Source organism: Nannobrachium achirus (assembly GCF_963921795.1).
Source record: "Nannobrachium achirus genome assembly, chromosome: 1".
NCBI classification, from domain to species: Eukaryota; Metazoa; Chordata; class Actinopteri; order Myctophiformes; family Myctophidae; genus Nannobrachium; species Nannobrachium achirus.
The window spans coordinates 51,706,114-51,720,908 of record NC_137810.1 but is presented as its reverse complement, the minus strand read 5'-3'; the positions used below and the strand labels follow the sequence as shown (position 1 = coordinate 51,720,908).

General features: G+C 42.2%; 1 protein-coding gene across 2 annotated transcripts in view; it reads right to left on the bottom strand.

Annotated features, from left to right (window-relative positions):
* Nucleotides 1-14,795, bottom strand: part of notch2 (notch receptor 2) — a 94,551-nt gene that overhangs the window by 16,329 nt on the left and 63,427 nt on the right. For both annotated transcript variants that reach the window (XM_080736468.1, XM_080736469.1), the window contains exons 13-22: nucleotides 14,642-14,752; nucleotides 13,873-14,065; nucleotides 12,089-12,234; nucleotides 11,109-11,222; nucleotides 8,951-9,070; nucleotides 8,050-8,202; nucleotides 6,851-7,079; nucleotides 6,293-6,494; nucleotides 5,628-5,781; nucleotides 905-1,089 (exon numbers count right to left, since the gene is read on the bottom strand). In XM_080736468.1, coding sequence (XP_080592594.1) covers nucleotides 905-1,089; nucleotides 5,628-5,781; nucleotides 6,293-6,494; nucleotides 6,851-7,079; nucleotides 8,050-8,202; nucleotides 8,951-9,070; nucleotides 11,109-11,222; nucleotides 12,089-12,234; nucleotides 13,873-14,065; nucleotides 14,642-14,752 — 1,607 coding nt within the window. The remainder of the gene's footprint in view (nucleotides 1-904; nucleotides 1,090-5,627; nucleotides 5,782-6,292; nucleotides 6,495-6,850; nucleotides 7,080-8,049; nucleotides 8,203-8,950; nucleotides 9,071-11,108; nucleotides 11,223-12,088; nucleotides 12,235-13,872; nucleotides 14,066-14,641; nucleotides 14,753-14,795) is intronic.

Here is a 14,795-nt window from a genome sequence, read left to right as displayed (position 1 = left end):
AGAGGTGGTGATCAGTATTTTGAAATCTATTCTGTGTTTAATAACCCATTTAGGCACATTATTACGCAATATTTTATGCTTTAAATATAAAAAATAGCAGATATACAAGCTCACAGCGCGGCACCGAGTGCCGCGCTGCGAGCTTGTAGATCTGCTATTTTTTTTAAATCTTGAAAATTTGTGCAAATCTTTGAATATTTTGACCCGATTCTATAAGTGTCTTCTAAATCCTTCTAAGGTTTTTTTTCTGTCAGTGGTTCTCAAAATGTTTCATGCCAAGGACCCCCAAAACTACATGTATTTGGCCACGGACCCCCATCTCAAAATATGTTGCTCTAGGGACCCCACCATCTCAAAATGTTGTATCAGGGACCCCCCAGAAGCAAATATTTGAGTTACAAATGTTCACTTTCAAAAAGATATAATCAAAGACTTCATATCACGGTTTTAAAAAAAATAGCAGATCTACAAGCTCGCAGCGCGGCACTCGGTGCCGCGCTGTGAGCTTGTATATCTGCTATTTTTCAATAGCTAAAGCATTCAATAATTCTAGGCCTAATTAACAGGTAGCCGGTGAAGGTGGTGGAGGACTGGTGTCTGGATTGATGTGGTGTCTGGAGATTAGTTCTCACTATGCAGAAGACTAGAGGCACAACAACCTCTTCATTCAAACTAATACTATCTGAAAGCAACAGACGAAGACAATGTGAGAGCGGTTGTTTCTGGATGTAAGTGTTGCTTGGAACCTGCACCCGAACAAAGTTCAAAGACTACGGTTCCTTTGTAGTTGTAGCACACCGGCTGAACCTTGAAGTGACTGAAAGCAATCTAACACATACACAAGGCCCACAAAACACAAACCAGACCCCCCCAACAAACACACACACTGAATTCCCTTCCTTACTATGCACTCGTAGGTTCCCTGGTAGTCCATGCATGTGGCTCCGTTCCGGCAGGGGTACGACTGGCACTCGTCGACGCTCTCGTCACAGTAGCTGCCCGTGTATCCCGGCTGGCACTGACACTGGTGGGAGTTATCCACGTTCACACACCGCCCTGCGTTCTTACACACCTTCTCCAGCTCCAGACCTGATGCAGAGCAGACCATCACAGGAGCATGATTAATACACACAGGAATGTTCTCGTAAAGGTTTTCTTTAAAACAGGGGTCTTCAACGTTTTCAGTCCAAGGACCCCTTAGCTGAGAGAGAGATGAAGTAGGGACCCCCAGATGCCATAGTTTCATTGTTTGACAGCACAATTCATCAGTGTATTTTGGATTCATGTCAATTTGTGTTTTCAGATATTTAACCACTTGAACCGTCAATACTTAATAAACTTGACCTTTCACTCTGTACATAGCACTGCGAGGCGTTGTGAGCTTGTAGATCTGCTATTTTTGGCAAAAGTTCTCAGAATATGGACGTTATGGTTTAAGTGGTTAATATAAAAAAGAAGAAAAAAGTTTCTATCACACAAAGATTTGAAGGACTCCCTGTAGTAACTCTGAGGACCCCCTAGGGGTCCCGGACTCCCTGTTTTAAACGTTTTCTTTAAAAGGTTCATACTTTTGTTCTTTTCTTTTCCCTGTTTTACATTGCTTGACTGCCAGACTGCCAACTCAGCCTCTCAAAAGAGAAGACTATGATAATTGGATGGAAATCTCTTTTTGGTCACTTTATTCATCCTTTCCTAAGTCCACATGGTTGGATATGCACTGCACAGCACACTTCTCAACAGATTGCATAGAAACCAGGGACCAGGGCTGGAGTTGTTGGAGTGTCAAAACAAATAACGTTGAAAAGGGGATCCATTCCAACAATCCAAGACTCTGCAGCAAGCATTGGAATCAGTAAGCAACTTTTACGGCTCATTTCCACACAGCTCTGTGAATGCAAGCGAGTCGACCACAAGCAGGGACGTGCTGGGCCCCTGATTCAGCCCGGGAAAAAAAGTTGTAGAGGCACTCATTGCACGCTATAGAGAGAGATCTCTCTCTATAGCGCTGCTGCTACTCAAAGATTTGCCATTTCAGATCATGACAAGTGACAAGCCAGTGGGCCAATTACATGAGTTACAGTTCGTTGTTGTCGGGTGGAAACCTTGTGTGTCCAAAACAGTTTGTTTTGTATTTATCATTTAAAAGATAATTTAAACTAGTGAAAACAGCCGATCTACAAGCACACAACGCCTCGCACCGCGAGGCGTTATGTGCTTGTAGATCTGCTGTTTTCACTACTTTTGTGCAACAGCCTTGTATGATGAAGCAGGGCTTTGCTTTGCGAAAAACTGTATACATTTGAAACTTGAAGAAATTAGGTTTCTGTTCGACAGTGACAATTTACTTTGTTGGCCACCCAGCCCCCAAAATGGAACGAAGGCCGACATTTTATTTTTAATTTTTCCTAATTGGACAGGCCGGGAATGAACCGGCCGTTCGGGAGTTGTCCCGCTTTTCCCAATGGCCAGCACGTCCCTGACCACAAGTCCATTCATTCATTCTGAAGGGAAACTCCATGATCTCTGATCTCTGTGTTTGTGAAACTCCTCCTGTTTTTTTCTCCCTCTGTACGGAATTTGCCTCGCGTTCATTGAAAGAACAGAACTTTGGCTACAGATTTCAGAGACACTGTGTGCACCATGTGCCACGGAACAGCAGGGCAGATGCTATTTCATTCCATTCAGTCGCTTGACAATGTTAGTTTCTTCTTTATAGAGCGCTTTTTGGGGTACTCAAATGCATAAATAAATGCATCACTTGCATGAATAAAAAGTAAATGCATTTCCTCGTGCTGAACACTAGAGGGAATACTAAAGGAAACATGTTCTCGTCGGATCTGCAGAATTCACACAAATGACCTATTTGGAGTCAAACGGCGATTTTTGCCGAAAAGCTACAAGTTTGCCTGGAATATTTTTAGTTTTATTAAACTTTTTATTTCAATCAACAAACTGCCATGACAAAAAAAAAAACACATACAGAAAAGGGTGGAGGGGGACACACTATTTACTCTTATACAAATACCATTTTCCCCAATGTTTTTTGTATGTCTCTGCTTTGGTCCTCAGGTTATACGTAATCTTTTCCATGAGGCTGATTTCTTCAACAATGTCCAACCAATGTTCCTCGCTAGGAGGAGTCTCTTTCAACCACCTTCTTGTGATGCCAGTGTCAGGATTTTGAACAGATGAACGTCCTCTTGTCCTACTGTGTCTTCGAATATCAAGCCAAGATATACAGTAATACTCTGGGGTCGCTAATCTTATAACCCATGATTTCCTCTAATATCCACTGTCCCAGAATTTAGTTTTAGTTTTAGCATAGGTTTTCACTGTACTATCTGTACTTATAACAATCTTGTTTAACCCATTCAGAACGGGTACACTATATTGTGTATCATTATTTTATGCTTTAACTATTGAAAAATAGCAGATATACAAGCTCACAGCGCGGCACCGAGTGCCGCGCTGCGAGCTTGTAGATCTGCTATTTTTGAAAAATCGTGAAAATTTGAATTTTGACCAGATTCTATAAGTGTCTTTTGAATCCTTCTAAGATTTTTTTTAAAAACCTATGTTTCCATGTCAGCAATCTGGCTAGCCATCGTCAAAGAAAAGGTCCTTTTCACTTAACTGGAGCTCAGTTAGTGTGTTCTTGAGAGACTACTATGTCAGTGGTTCTCAAACCTTTTGATGTGAAGGACCCCCAAACTGATATTTATTTGGCCACGGACCCGCACCTCAAAATATCTAGTTCCAGGGACCACCCAGAAGCAAAATTTGAGTTACAATCGTTCGCTTTAAAAATACATATCAGTGTTTCCCCTAGCCAGAAGCTGAAGGAGTGGGGGAGAATTGCGGAGAGCGGGGGGGGGGGGGGGCTTCTGAGCTACAGACCCATAAGGGTCTATTTGGTTCATAACTATCTATCATTTGGCTGGGGCCTGGGGACCCCCTGGAACTCCCTCAAGGACCCCTCGGGGTCCCCGGACCCCACTTTGAGAACCAATCCTACTCACCAGTGGTGGAAAAAGTACAGTATCAACATTCTAATGTAGACATACTGTGTTACAACTTACAAGTAGATGTCTGGAATAAAAAAAATTGTGGAATAAGAAAAAGGTACAAAAGTATTGGTGTCAAAATAAACTTAAGTACTAAAAGTAAAAGTTCTCAGTAACCATAACAGTTTCCAAATGTATAAAAAAAAAAAAATCCTTTAAAAATAGCAGATCTACAAGCTCTACAAGCTCACAACACGTCACTTTGTGAGCTTGTAGATCGGCTATTTGCGTATAGCCATCATGTCATAAATGTAATGGAGTAGAAGTAAAAGTATTGAGAATTTGAAATACTCCTATAGTACTTAAGTACAGTACTTGTAAAGTAAATGTAGACTACTAGTTACTTTACACCACTGCTACACACTCTGTGTGTGCATGTATGAAAGAACAACAGCAAAGTTTATTTCTGACTAGTCAACAATGTTTGTTGCCTAATGACAGTGGTGGTGATGCATGCATCCCTCGTTTCTATTCCACATCTAACCAGTGAGAGAATGACAACCGTGTTAGCACTTAGCTCTCATTAGCATGCGACAAGTAAGCCTACTATTGCCAAACAGCGGTAAACTACATCAGGGGTCTTCAACAGGGGGTCCGCGACCCCTAGGGGGTCCGCGGAGGTACTGCAGGGGGTCCGCGAAATTATTGCTTAAAAAAAAAAAAGATTTCAAAAAATGTTTTTTTTTTTTTTTTTTTTCACATTATGTTAAAAAATAAATCATGATTCTATCCATTTTGAATAGCTTGAATACATGATTACTATGCAATTGACAGATTGTTGATGTTATTGACATTGGTTCTCAGTTAATAAGTAGTATGTTTAGAAATGGTAGTGGTAACTTCGCTGTAACTTGTACATGTTTAAAATAAAAAATATGTCGTAGCCCCGACCCCCCCACCCTACGAGGTGGAAGGGGGTCCCTGCTCCATCTCCCCATCAGTTTGGGGGTCCCCGGCCTGAAAACGTTTAAGACCCCTGAACTACATGATTCAGACCCGTCGCTGAGGCACTGCTTTTATCCACAGCCCAAATCTTTTAATTGTACACACCAGTAGCAAATATACTAACGAGGGGCAAAGACGTAGCCAGCTCAGAATCAGAGGTGCTCAGCGCGACGAGGCTGCTGCCTGACTGACTGACTGACTGACTGACTGACTGGATGAATGAGAGGGGAGGGGGAGAAACTAGACATATACATCTCCTTCCAACCGTATGTAAGCGAGAGAAGTTAGAACGCTATGCTTCACATGAGCGCTACATTGTTGTGGGGGGAAAAAAATCTAAAAAAAAAAAAAAAAAAAAAAAAAGTGAAAGTGAAAATCATACAGTGGCGGCCCTATTTGAAGCAGCGGCGGCCCGCCATTGCTTAATGCATGTAGGGGAAACACTGCATATATTCAAAGATTTGCACACATTTTCACGGCTTTTTCAAAAAATAGCAGATCTACAAGCTCGCAGCGCGGCACTGTGAGCTTTTAGATCTGCTATTTTTCAATAGCTAAAGCATTCAATAATTCTGGGCCTAAATGGGTTAATAAAAGTGTCAAGGGCTCGATCCTCACCATTCCTGGCAGCATAGTCCTCGCAGGACATGTTGGGGACGTCGCAGTAGAGGCCGGTCCATCCTACGTGACAGTGGCAGGTCCAGGACGTCTCTGTCTGGGAGCAGGTGCCTCCGTTGCGACAGCGCACCTGGCTGCACAGGTTCACATAGTTCTGCACAGAGAGAGACCGGGGAGAAGGAGGAGGGTTAGGCCTGAACGTGCATGTCTTAGGATCCCTAAAATTATATATATATAAACATTTCAACATTATTCAAAATGTCCAAATACTTTCAAGATTTATTTTTTTAAATGCTCAAAAATAGCAGATGTACAAGCTTGCAGCAGCACGGCATGAAGTGACACGCAGTGATCCTGTATATCTGCTATTTCTTTTTTATAGCCAACATATAAATAGATAAAGTGGTTAAAATGATTGATGCTGTATTTCTTTCTTGTGTTTGTTTTTTGGTTGGATTGTTTTGGGGGCTTTTATGTTTTTATTGATAGGACAGTGGACTGACAGGAAATGGGGAGAGAGGTGGGGGGATCGGGATTCGAACCCGCGATAAGCTGTCAGGCTGGCATTGCAGCCTAGGGTGAGTCTGTCTTAGGTCCTTTTGCCTTTTCTCATTGAAAACACATAAGCACGTTACACACATTCCTAAATGCACACAGCAGTATACCTGGCAATTGTGTCCGTTGTATCCCACAGGGCAGGTGCAGCGGTAGGTGCCCAGGCCGTCGGTGCAGGTGCCTCCGTTCTTGCAGGGCTGGGAGTCGCACTCGTTGTGCTCGTACTGACAGAAGGTGCCGTAGAAACCAGGGCGACAGCGGCAGGAGAACGAGTTGATGTCGTCGATACACGTTCCATTATTGAGACAGGAGCTGGAGAGAGGACGATTGAGAGAGGGGTCAGGATTGGATAGAGAGAGCAGTGTTCTGTTTCAAAGAGGCAGAGCTACAGGAAAAATATAAAGATGGTATAGTTATGTACTGTGAGGTGGAAACCTCATATGTTCAAAACTTTTCAGGATTCAAATTCAAAAATCTACAAGTTCAAAACACGTCACACACAGCGCCACGTTTCCAGCTTGTAGATCTACTACTTTTGTTATTTTTGTGTGACGCTGTAGTATGATCAAGTAGGACTTTAATTTACGAAAAAAACACAAAAAAAGTTAAAATACTGTATGGAGATAAGAGTTTTTTTCTGTCCACTTGAATGAGCAGCCTACAGGTACCTCTCAGTGCATTCTGGGATGTTGTGTTCACACAGGATCCCGTCGAAGCCCGGCCGACACTCGCACACAAAGCTGTTTACGTAGTCACGGCACGAGGCTCCGTTCAGACAGGGCTGGCTGGTGCACTCGTCCAACTCGCTCTCACAGCGCTCCCCCACGAAGCCGGGGCGGCAGTCACAGGAGAACCGGCCCACGTCGTCCAAACAAGAACCCCCGTTCAGACACGGGTCTGGGATAGAGAGAGAGAGAGATGTAGAGACTTATGGTAAGAGCAAAAGAAAAATGTTTGACAACGTAACTAAACTAAGATTCTTGGTTTTATTTATCAGCAAATCGGTTGATTGTGATTCGGTTGGATGACCATAACATATCCAGCCGTATAAGACAATGTTCTTCTTTTACCATTTTAAATCAAGTCTAAAATCAAACATGTGATCATTAAATGGAGTGTCTCCTTTGCTATTTTCTTTTAAATATGTCATTTAAGTCAGGTTTATCATTTTAGATGAATTGTGTAAGCTTTTGTATTGTATTGGAAATTGGAAATGAACTTCATACAAGGCTGTAAACCTGGTCGACTTTGTACAGTACAGTACCGTACACTATCTCCTGTCCAGGGCCTACGGATTAAATTGAGCTCTATAGCGAATGTTGGGACCGTTATTGAACTGTCCATGGTCCTGTAGTAGATTAGAGATTATCATGATTGACGTTATATTAGAGTAGATCATGTGTTCATTGATTATATTAATATCTAGCTCTTATGATACATCATTGATACTGGATAGCTTGTAGTAGTCTAGATGTCGCAGTAGGACTGAGTAGCTAGCTATCTTGTTATGGTACAGCTCGCTCCAGAGGCCACACAGTATAACTTAGTGTCTGACCATTCTTCTTGGCAGAACTACTTTACCACTAGCCTAGTAAACTGACTCCTCCCATCTTCAGTTCGAATCGCATTCGAATGAAGGCAGGAAGGGAGACTGGTTTACGAGGCTACTTTACCACTGCCCAGAGTGATAAACTGTACATCTGTCCATGATATCATGTTACATAAACTTGACCACCACCACCACCACCTAATACATTGCCTTGTCTCCTCATTTTCTCATTGATTATTGATTGATCTGAATTCCACCACAGTCCCATCTAAATGAACAAATAAAATAAGTGTGCGTAATAATAATACGCTGACTCACTGGGCAAGCAGTCATCGATGTTGGTCTGACAGTTGTGTCCGCTGTATCCAGACTGACATTTGCAAGTGTAGCTGCCTTGACTGTTGATGCAGTGAGCTCTGTTCAGACAGGGGTTCTTCTTACACTCGTCCACATCCTCATTACAGTGAGGGCCTGCATGAGTCACAAATAATACCGTTATCGATAGAAATATAACCTTTTCCTCCTTCACTGTTACTCATGAGTGTTCATTAGCTCAGAGTTAAGAAAGGACACATCAACACTGAGGACTGTACTGTGTAAATTACACTTTTTATATGTATTTCATTTAATTGCTGATTGTCATCTGACGCCTGAAACTCACAGGGCACGCAAGCACACGCTCAAGCATGCATGGAAACCATTTTTTCCCCCACTACTACAATGTTAATGAATGACTGGCCACAACGTAGATGCGTTAGTCAGCGGAAATACAAATATTTATTGCCAGAAAATTGCCCTTTTCCTACAATTCCCAAGAGACTAAATTAAAGCATAAACTGGAAGCGCTTGAAAATCTAATTTTATAATTATTGTATTATACAGATTGTAATGGTCAAAATGGAAATTCGATTAATGGCCCAGCTCTAGTTTTCACATTTACGTATTACTCCAGTGATGTCACTGGAGCAACATTTTTCAACACTACTACAATTGTGTTTTAGTTTGTAAATACAAGAATTACAGTACATCTTGATAGTGTCCCTTTAACCTAATACACCCTAACAAAGTCACAGTCATAGACACAAAAAGTTCCACAGACATAACTGTACACGCACGTACGCACGCACACACACACACACACACACACACACACACACACACACACACACACACACACACACACACACACACACACACACACACACACACACACACACACCTTGCCAGGCAATGGGACATCTACAGGTGTATGATGTATAGTCAGGAGAAGGATGACAGACCCCTCCCCTCTCACACGGCTGCGACGCACAGGGAATCAGCTCCTCCTCGCAGTGTTTACCTGCATTGCACACAACAACAATCAATACTCACTCAACCCACCAATATTCACATGCCAACGATAATGTCTGCAGTTCGGCTATTTTCGCTACTTGTATACAACATTGCCAATATGATGAAGCCTATAAAATAGGGCATTCATTTATGGGGGCAAAAAAGAACATAACAGCTGGAGGTATAGCAGAGACTAGGGCTGTCACGATTATGACATTTTACATGACGATTATTTGTCACTCAAATAATTGCGATTAACGATTTAATTGTGTCTTTGTCGTTGACAATGACATTTATGTTTGGCTTTTAGGCTTTGAAGTTGCACATGGCAGATATGACACATAACCTAAATATACAAAGAAATTACTGACATATTTGACAACTTTACACTTAAAAAAGAAAGAACATTGATAGTGGAAATAGCCGATCTACAAGCTCACAACGCGTCGCAGCTTGTAGATCTGCTATTTCCACTATTTTTTACATTAAAAAAATAGATATGAACATTTTTCAACATGGAAACGATTATGACGATTATGAAAAATAATTGTGACAGCCCTAGCAGAGACTAAAATGTTGAGGTTCTCTCTGGGAGTAGCAAGGATGGATAGGATAAGGAACAAGTACATCAAAGGGACGGCGCATGTTAGATGTTTGGGAGATAAAGCCTGCAGAGAGGCGAGATGGTTTGGACATGTACAGAGGAGGGATAGTGAGTATATCGGCAGAAGGATGCTGAGGTTGGAACTGCCAGGCAGGAGGCCTAGAGGAAGAGGACCAAAGAGGACATTTATGGATGTAGTGAAAGTTAACATAAAGTTAGCTGGTGTGAAAAGAAGAGGAGGCAGAGGACAGGGTGAGATGGAGGCAGATGATTCGCTGTGGCGACCCCTGAAGAAGAGAGCAGCCCGAAAGGAAAAGGAGATGAAGTAAAAGATCAAACGTGGAGATGCAGGGTTTCTGCCCAACAGCAGAATATTGTGTATCATTATTTAATGCTTTAACTATTGAAAAACAGCAGATGTACAAGCTCACAGCGCGGCACCGAGTGCCGCGCTGCGAGCTTGTAGATCTGCTATTTTTGAAAAATCGTGAAAATTTGAATTTTGACCCGATTCTGAAAGTGTCTTTTGAATCCTTCTAAGGTTTTTTTTAAAAACCTCTGTTTCTATATCAGCAATCTGGCTAGCCATCGTCAAAGAAAAGGTCCTTTTCACTTAAAGTTATACCATGTAACTTTTTTTATAAAACAAATCTTAAAATTTGTCCTAACTGTTAAATCGCTAAAGTTTTAGAACCCCCACTCCGTTATTTTCAGCTTCTGAAGCCTTCTCTTTATATGTGTTCTACTTAGCCGTGACAGGGGCGGGATTTCCCGGCAAAATTACGTCATCACACTACCGGCCAATCACAGCGAGGGTTATACACTGCCGGCCAATCACAGCGCATCTTGAAGTGGGGTCGCCATATTTGTAGTCGCCCGTGTGTCTCTATACTCAAAAGGTAATCTCGCCTACCAGGCAGGGTGAAGGAGTCCGTTTCTCCGGAATGCCTGAACGCACAGAAACCAGGGACCCCTCTAAAGATAGCTCTCGGCGAGGTGGAGGCAGACGCGGGGGTGTGAAGGTACGAAAAACGTCCGAAAGACGCGGACGCGACCGCGGTTTGCTATAGGGCTAATGACCACTAGTTGAGCATCTTACACAGTATAGCTTTAACTGAAGCTCAGTTAGTCTGTTCTTGAGAGACTACTGTGGTTCTCAAACCTTTACATTTGAAGGACCCCCAAAATGATATTTATTTGGCCACGGACCCCCATCTCAAAATATTTAGTTCCAGGGACCACCCAGAAGCAAAATTTGAGTTACAAACGTTCGCTTTGAAAATACACATATTCAAAGATTTGCACATATTTTCACAACTTTTTCCAAAAATAGCAGATCTACAAGCTCGCAGCGCGGCACTCGGTGCCGCGCTGTGAGCTTGTATATCTGCTATTTTTTCACTGGTTAAAGCATCAACAGCGACGGTACGTAAGAACTGACCTGTGAAGGGCGGGCTGCACTGACAGCTGTAAGCGTTGACCTCGTCTATGCAGGTGGCGTCGTTCTGACAGGGTCCCGAGGCACATTCATCTACATTCCTCTCGCAATTCGCACCTGTTGGGAAAAGGAGTGGGAGATTCATTCATATTATGTCTTTATTGTATTTTTTACCTCTCCCCTTCATCCAGATCACCCTTTCTGCTATTTAGTTTAGTTAAAAAAGTGGTACTGTTTGAATATATAGGTGTGTTTGAGGCAGTGTTGATTTCATCGACTAAAACTATGACGAAAAATGTTGTCTTCTACCTTTTTTCACTGGCGAAAACTAAATAAAAACTAAGCAAAAGCTAAGCTATGATGACTAAAACTAAGACTAAATATATTGACAATTTCATCAACAAATAAAAAGTAGATGTTGATGTAAATGTTAGGGAGAGACTAATGGAGAAGAGATCCAGATCCAAGTCATTTTATGTTTGGATGAACTTGGGTGTTGTGCTCAGAAAATATCAAATCTACAAGCTCACAACTAACTCGTTGTGCTCTTGTAGATCTGCTATTTTCAGCTTGCAACCAAGTGTAAAATCAGCCATTACAACTCCATCAAAGACTGGCAAAATACATTTTAGTCGACAAAATCAACTTTTAGTCAACAAAAAAAAAATCGTTTCAGTTTCAGATGACTAAAACGAATGGAATTTTATTCAAAAGACTATGACTAAAACTAAATCAAAATGTGCTGTCAAAACCAACACTGGTTTGAGGTATATTCTATGTGTATTTACCTGTGAAGCTAGTTTGAGGTATATTCTATGTGTATTTACCTGTGAAGCTGGTTTGAGGTATATTCTATGTGTATTTACCTGTGAAGCTGGTTTGAGGTATATCCTATGTGTATTTACCTGTGAAGCTGGTTTGAGGTATATCCTATGTGTATTTACCTGTGAAGCTGGTTTGAGGTATAGTCTATGTGTATTTACCTGTGAAGCCGGCCCGACACTGGCAGGTGTATCCGTTGCGCCGGTCCAAGCAGTGGCCGTTGTTCTGACATGGGTTGGACTGGCACTCATCCTGCTCCTGCTCACAGTGCTGTCCCACCCAGCCTGACACACACTGACAGTAATACCTGGAGGAAGAGAATGATAACAATACATTTTGTCTATAACACACTTTAAAAACAGGGTTTAACAACAATGGCATAAAATAGCAAAGGCAAAACTAAAAACATCAGCTGGGGTAAAAAGTTGATTCAAAACTAATAGAGTATAGATAGAGTAAATAGGGCATAGAGTAAAAGAAAAATAAGTGTAAGCAAAAGCATGGTTAAAAAGTATGTTTTTGGACCATTTTTACAAGCAACGGTATTCGGTAGACCCATGGTTCTCAAAGTGGATTCCAGGGACTTTAGGGGGGTCTAAATTGACCCATACATGTCTGTAACTCTGACAGTGTACAAATGGAACCAAATGAACCCTAGTCTGGTAGGATTCACCTTGAAACATGGGCTGCATATTGTTGTAGTGTTTTTGGTTGGTTTCTGTTCTGGATGTTTTGAAGGTTTGCACAGGGCTCTACTTCCTGTATTGTCCCAGCTCAGATTCTGAGCCTGGGACAACTTTCTGCCCAGGAATATCATAGTTTTGGCCCAGAGGTTCCTCTCGCCCCCCTAGTGGCGAGAAAAAGTACCTCTGGGAACTCAGATTGAATGAACCCTAACAGGTCCATTTGGTTCCATTTGTACACTGTCAGAGTTAAGGGGAGACCTTGGAATTTGAAAGTTTGAGAAGCACTATGGTCAAGGCACAAAGATATAAGTTATACTTTATTGATCATTGTGGGGGGGATTGGCCCTCCTCCATTTGACCCTAACTACACCGTAAGTTAACTCTGAGAGCATGCAAATGGAACGCACAAATGGTTAGATTAGAACTGAGGATTTGACTGTGTCTAGGGACAGATCTGCTTCACTTGCTGATGCAGTGGACAGAGAGAGAGCGAGGAAAGAGAGGGTACGCTGCACTAAACAGGATGGATGACATCCAACTCAGGCTGCAATTATGTATTTATGTGGTTAGCTGTGTAGAGCCACCAGGACGGACCCCACAGTAGTTTTGAATCATCTGAAAATCTGCTTATTGTTGGTGTTGAGTCAGTGTTGTGGGCAAAATGACCTAAAGTATGAGTGGATTCTGGGCATCAGGAACTACACGACCCCACACTGGCTCAACCAGCGTTAGGAAGAGGATTATGGTTTGACCAGAACCACAACCATAATCTCACGTCTGACTCTTCCGAGTTTCAATGTCCCAAAATAACCCTGTTTCTGATTTCCCTAGTAACGAGTGACTTCACTACAGCAGTTGGTTAGATTTTACTTCAGTAATTGTACAAGATTTGACAAGATCACAACTGTCAACACCAAAAGAGAACTTGTATCGCGATGGGACTTCACCTGCATAAATAAAGCTGACGTTATTATATTTGGCATGTGACCTACGTTATTAACGTCACTATCGTCTCTGTTGGGTGGAAACTGTCAAAGCTGTTACTTTTCAGGATTCAAATAAAAAAATAGCTAAAGTAGCAGATCTACAAGCTGGAAATGCATCGCAAAGCAGCACATTTTGAGCTTGTAGATCTGCTAATTTTGATGCTTTTATGTGACGTAGTATGATCAAGTACTGCATTAATTCGAACATTAGAATGTGGAGATAAGAGGTTTCTGCCCCAACAACAACGATATCTAATAAAAAGGAAAGCTTACCCATTTTGCTGTTCAACACAGTTTCCATGCACACATGGCTGGGAAGCGCAGTGGTCCGTACCAGAGTGGCAAAGCAGTCCATGCGTGCCAGGGGGGCACGAACAGCTGAAACCGTTCACCTTGTCCTGGCAGGTCCCTCCACTCATACACGGGTTGGACTCGCACTCGTTTATGTCCACGTTGCATTTGACTCCTGAGGGGAATCGATTCAGAGAGAGAACCTGGTTTGACATTTGTTCATTAGGTGCACGTTTTTCGAATCTTCAGAATGTTCAAAATCCTATGTGGCTAATAGTCCTCGTACAGTGTGTTTTTCCAGTGTGATTTCACTTGGGACACACATGTTACCTTATTATCACATTGCTCCCATATGAATTATGTGACTTTATAAGCTATATGTACTGAATTCTAGTCTCTTAACTGTTAAAAGAAGGCCAATGCACACCTCAAAGGCTGCGTAGGACAAACAGGATTTTCGTTCGCTAGACTTAACGTCGACTTAATAAACGAGAATCTATTTTTGTGCAAGTTCCAGACAGGGTGTGGAACATCTTTCTTTGATTTGATATCAAAGATCGCTTTCTGAACATTTAGTCTCTCACTGCGAAAGCTTGAGACCGGGTTATGCTTAATTCATGCTGTTCCTCACCGAAAATAGCAGATCTACCAGCTTGCTACCACGCGACGGGTTGCGAGCTTGTAGAGCTGCTATTATTGGCACGTAATTGCGTCGTACGACAAAGAATACAAATCATGGCTTCAGCCTTACCTGTGTATCCCGGAGCGCACACACACTTGTACTCGTTGATGCCATCCTGACATTCCCCGTACTCACAGGGGTTGCTGGCACAGTCATCTTCATTGATCTCACAGTTGGTCCCTGGAGAGAGAGAGAAATGAAAATACCAACTCAGACAGCGTAA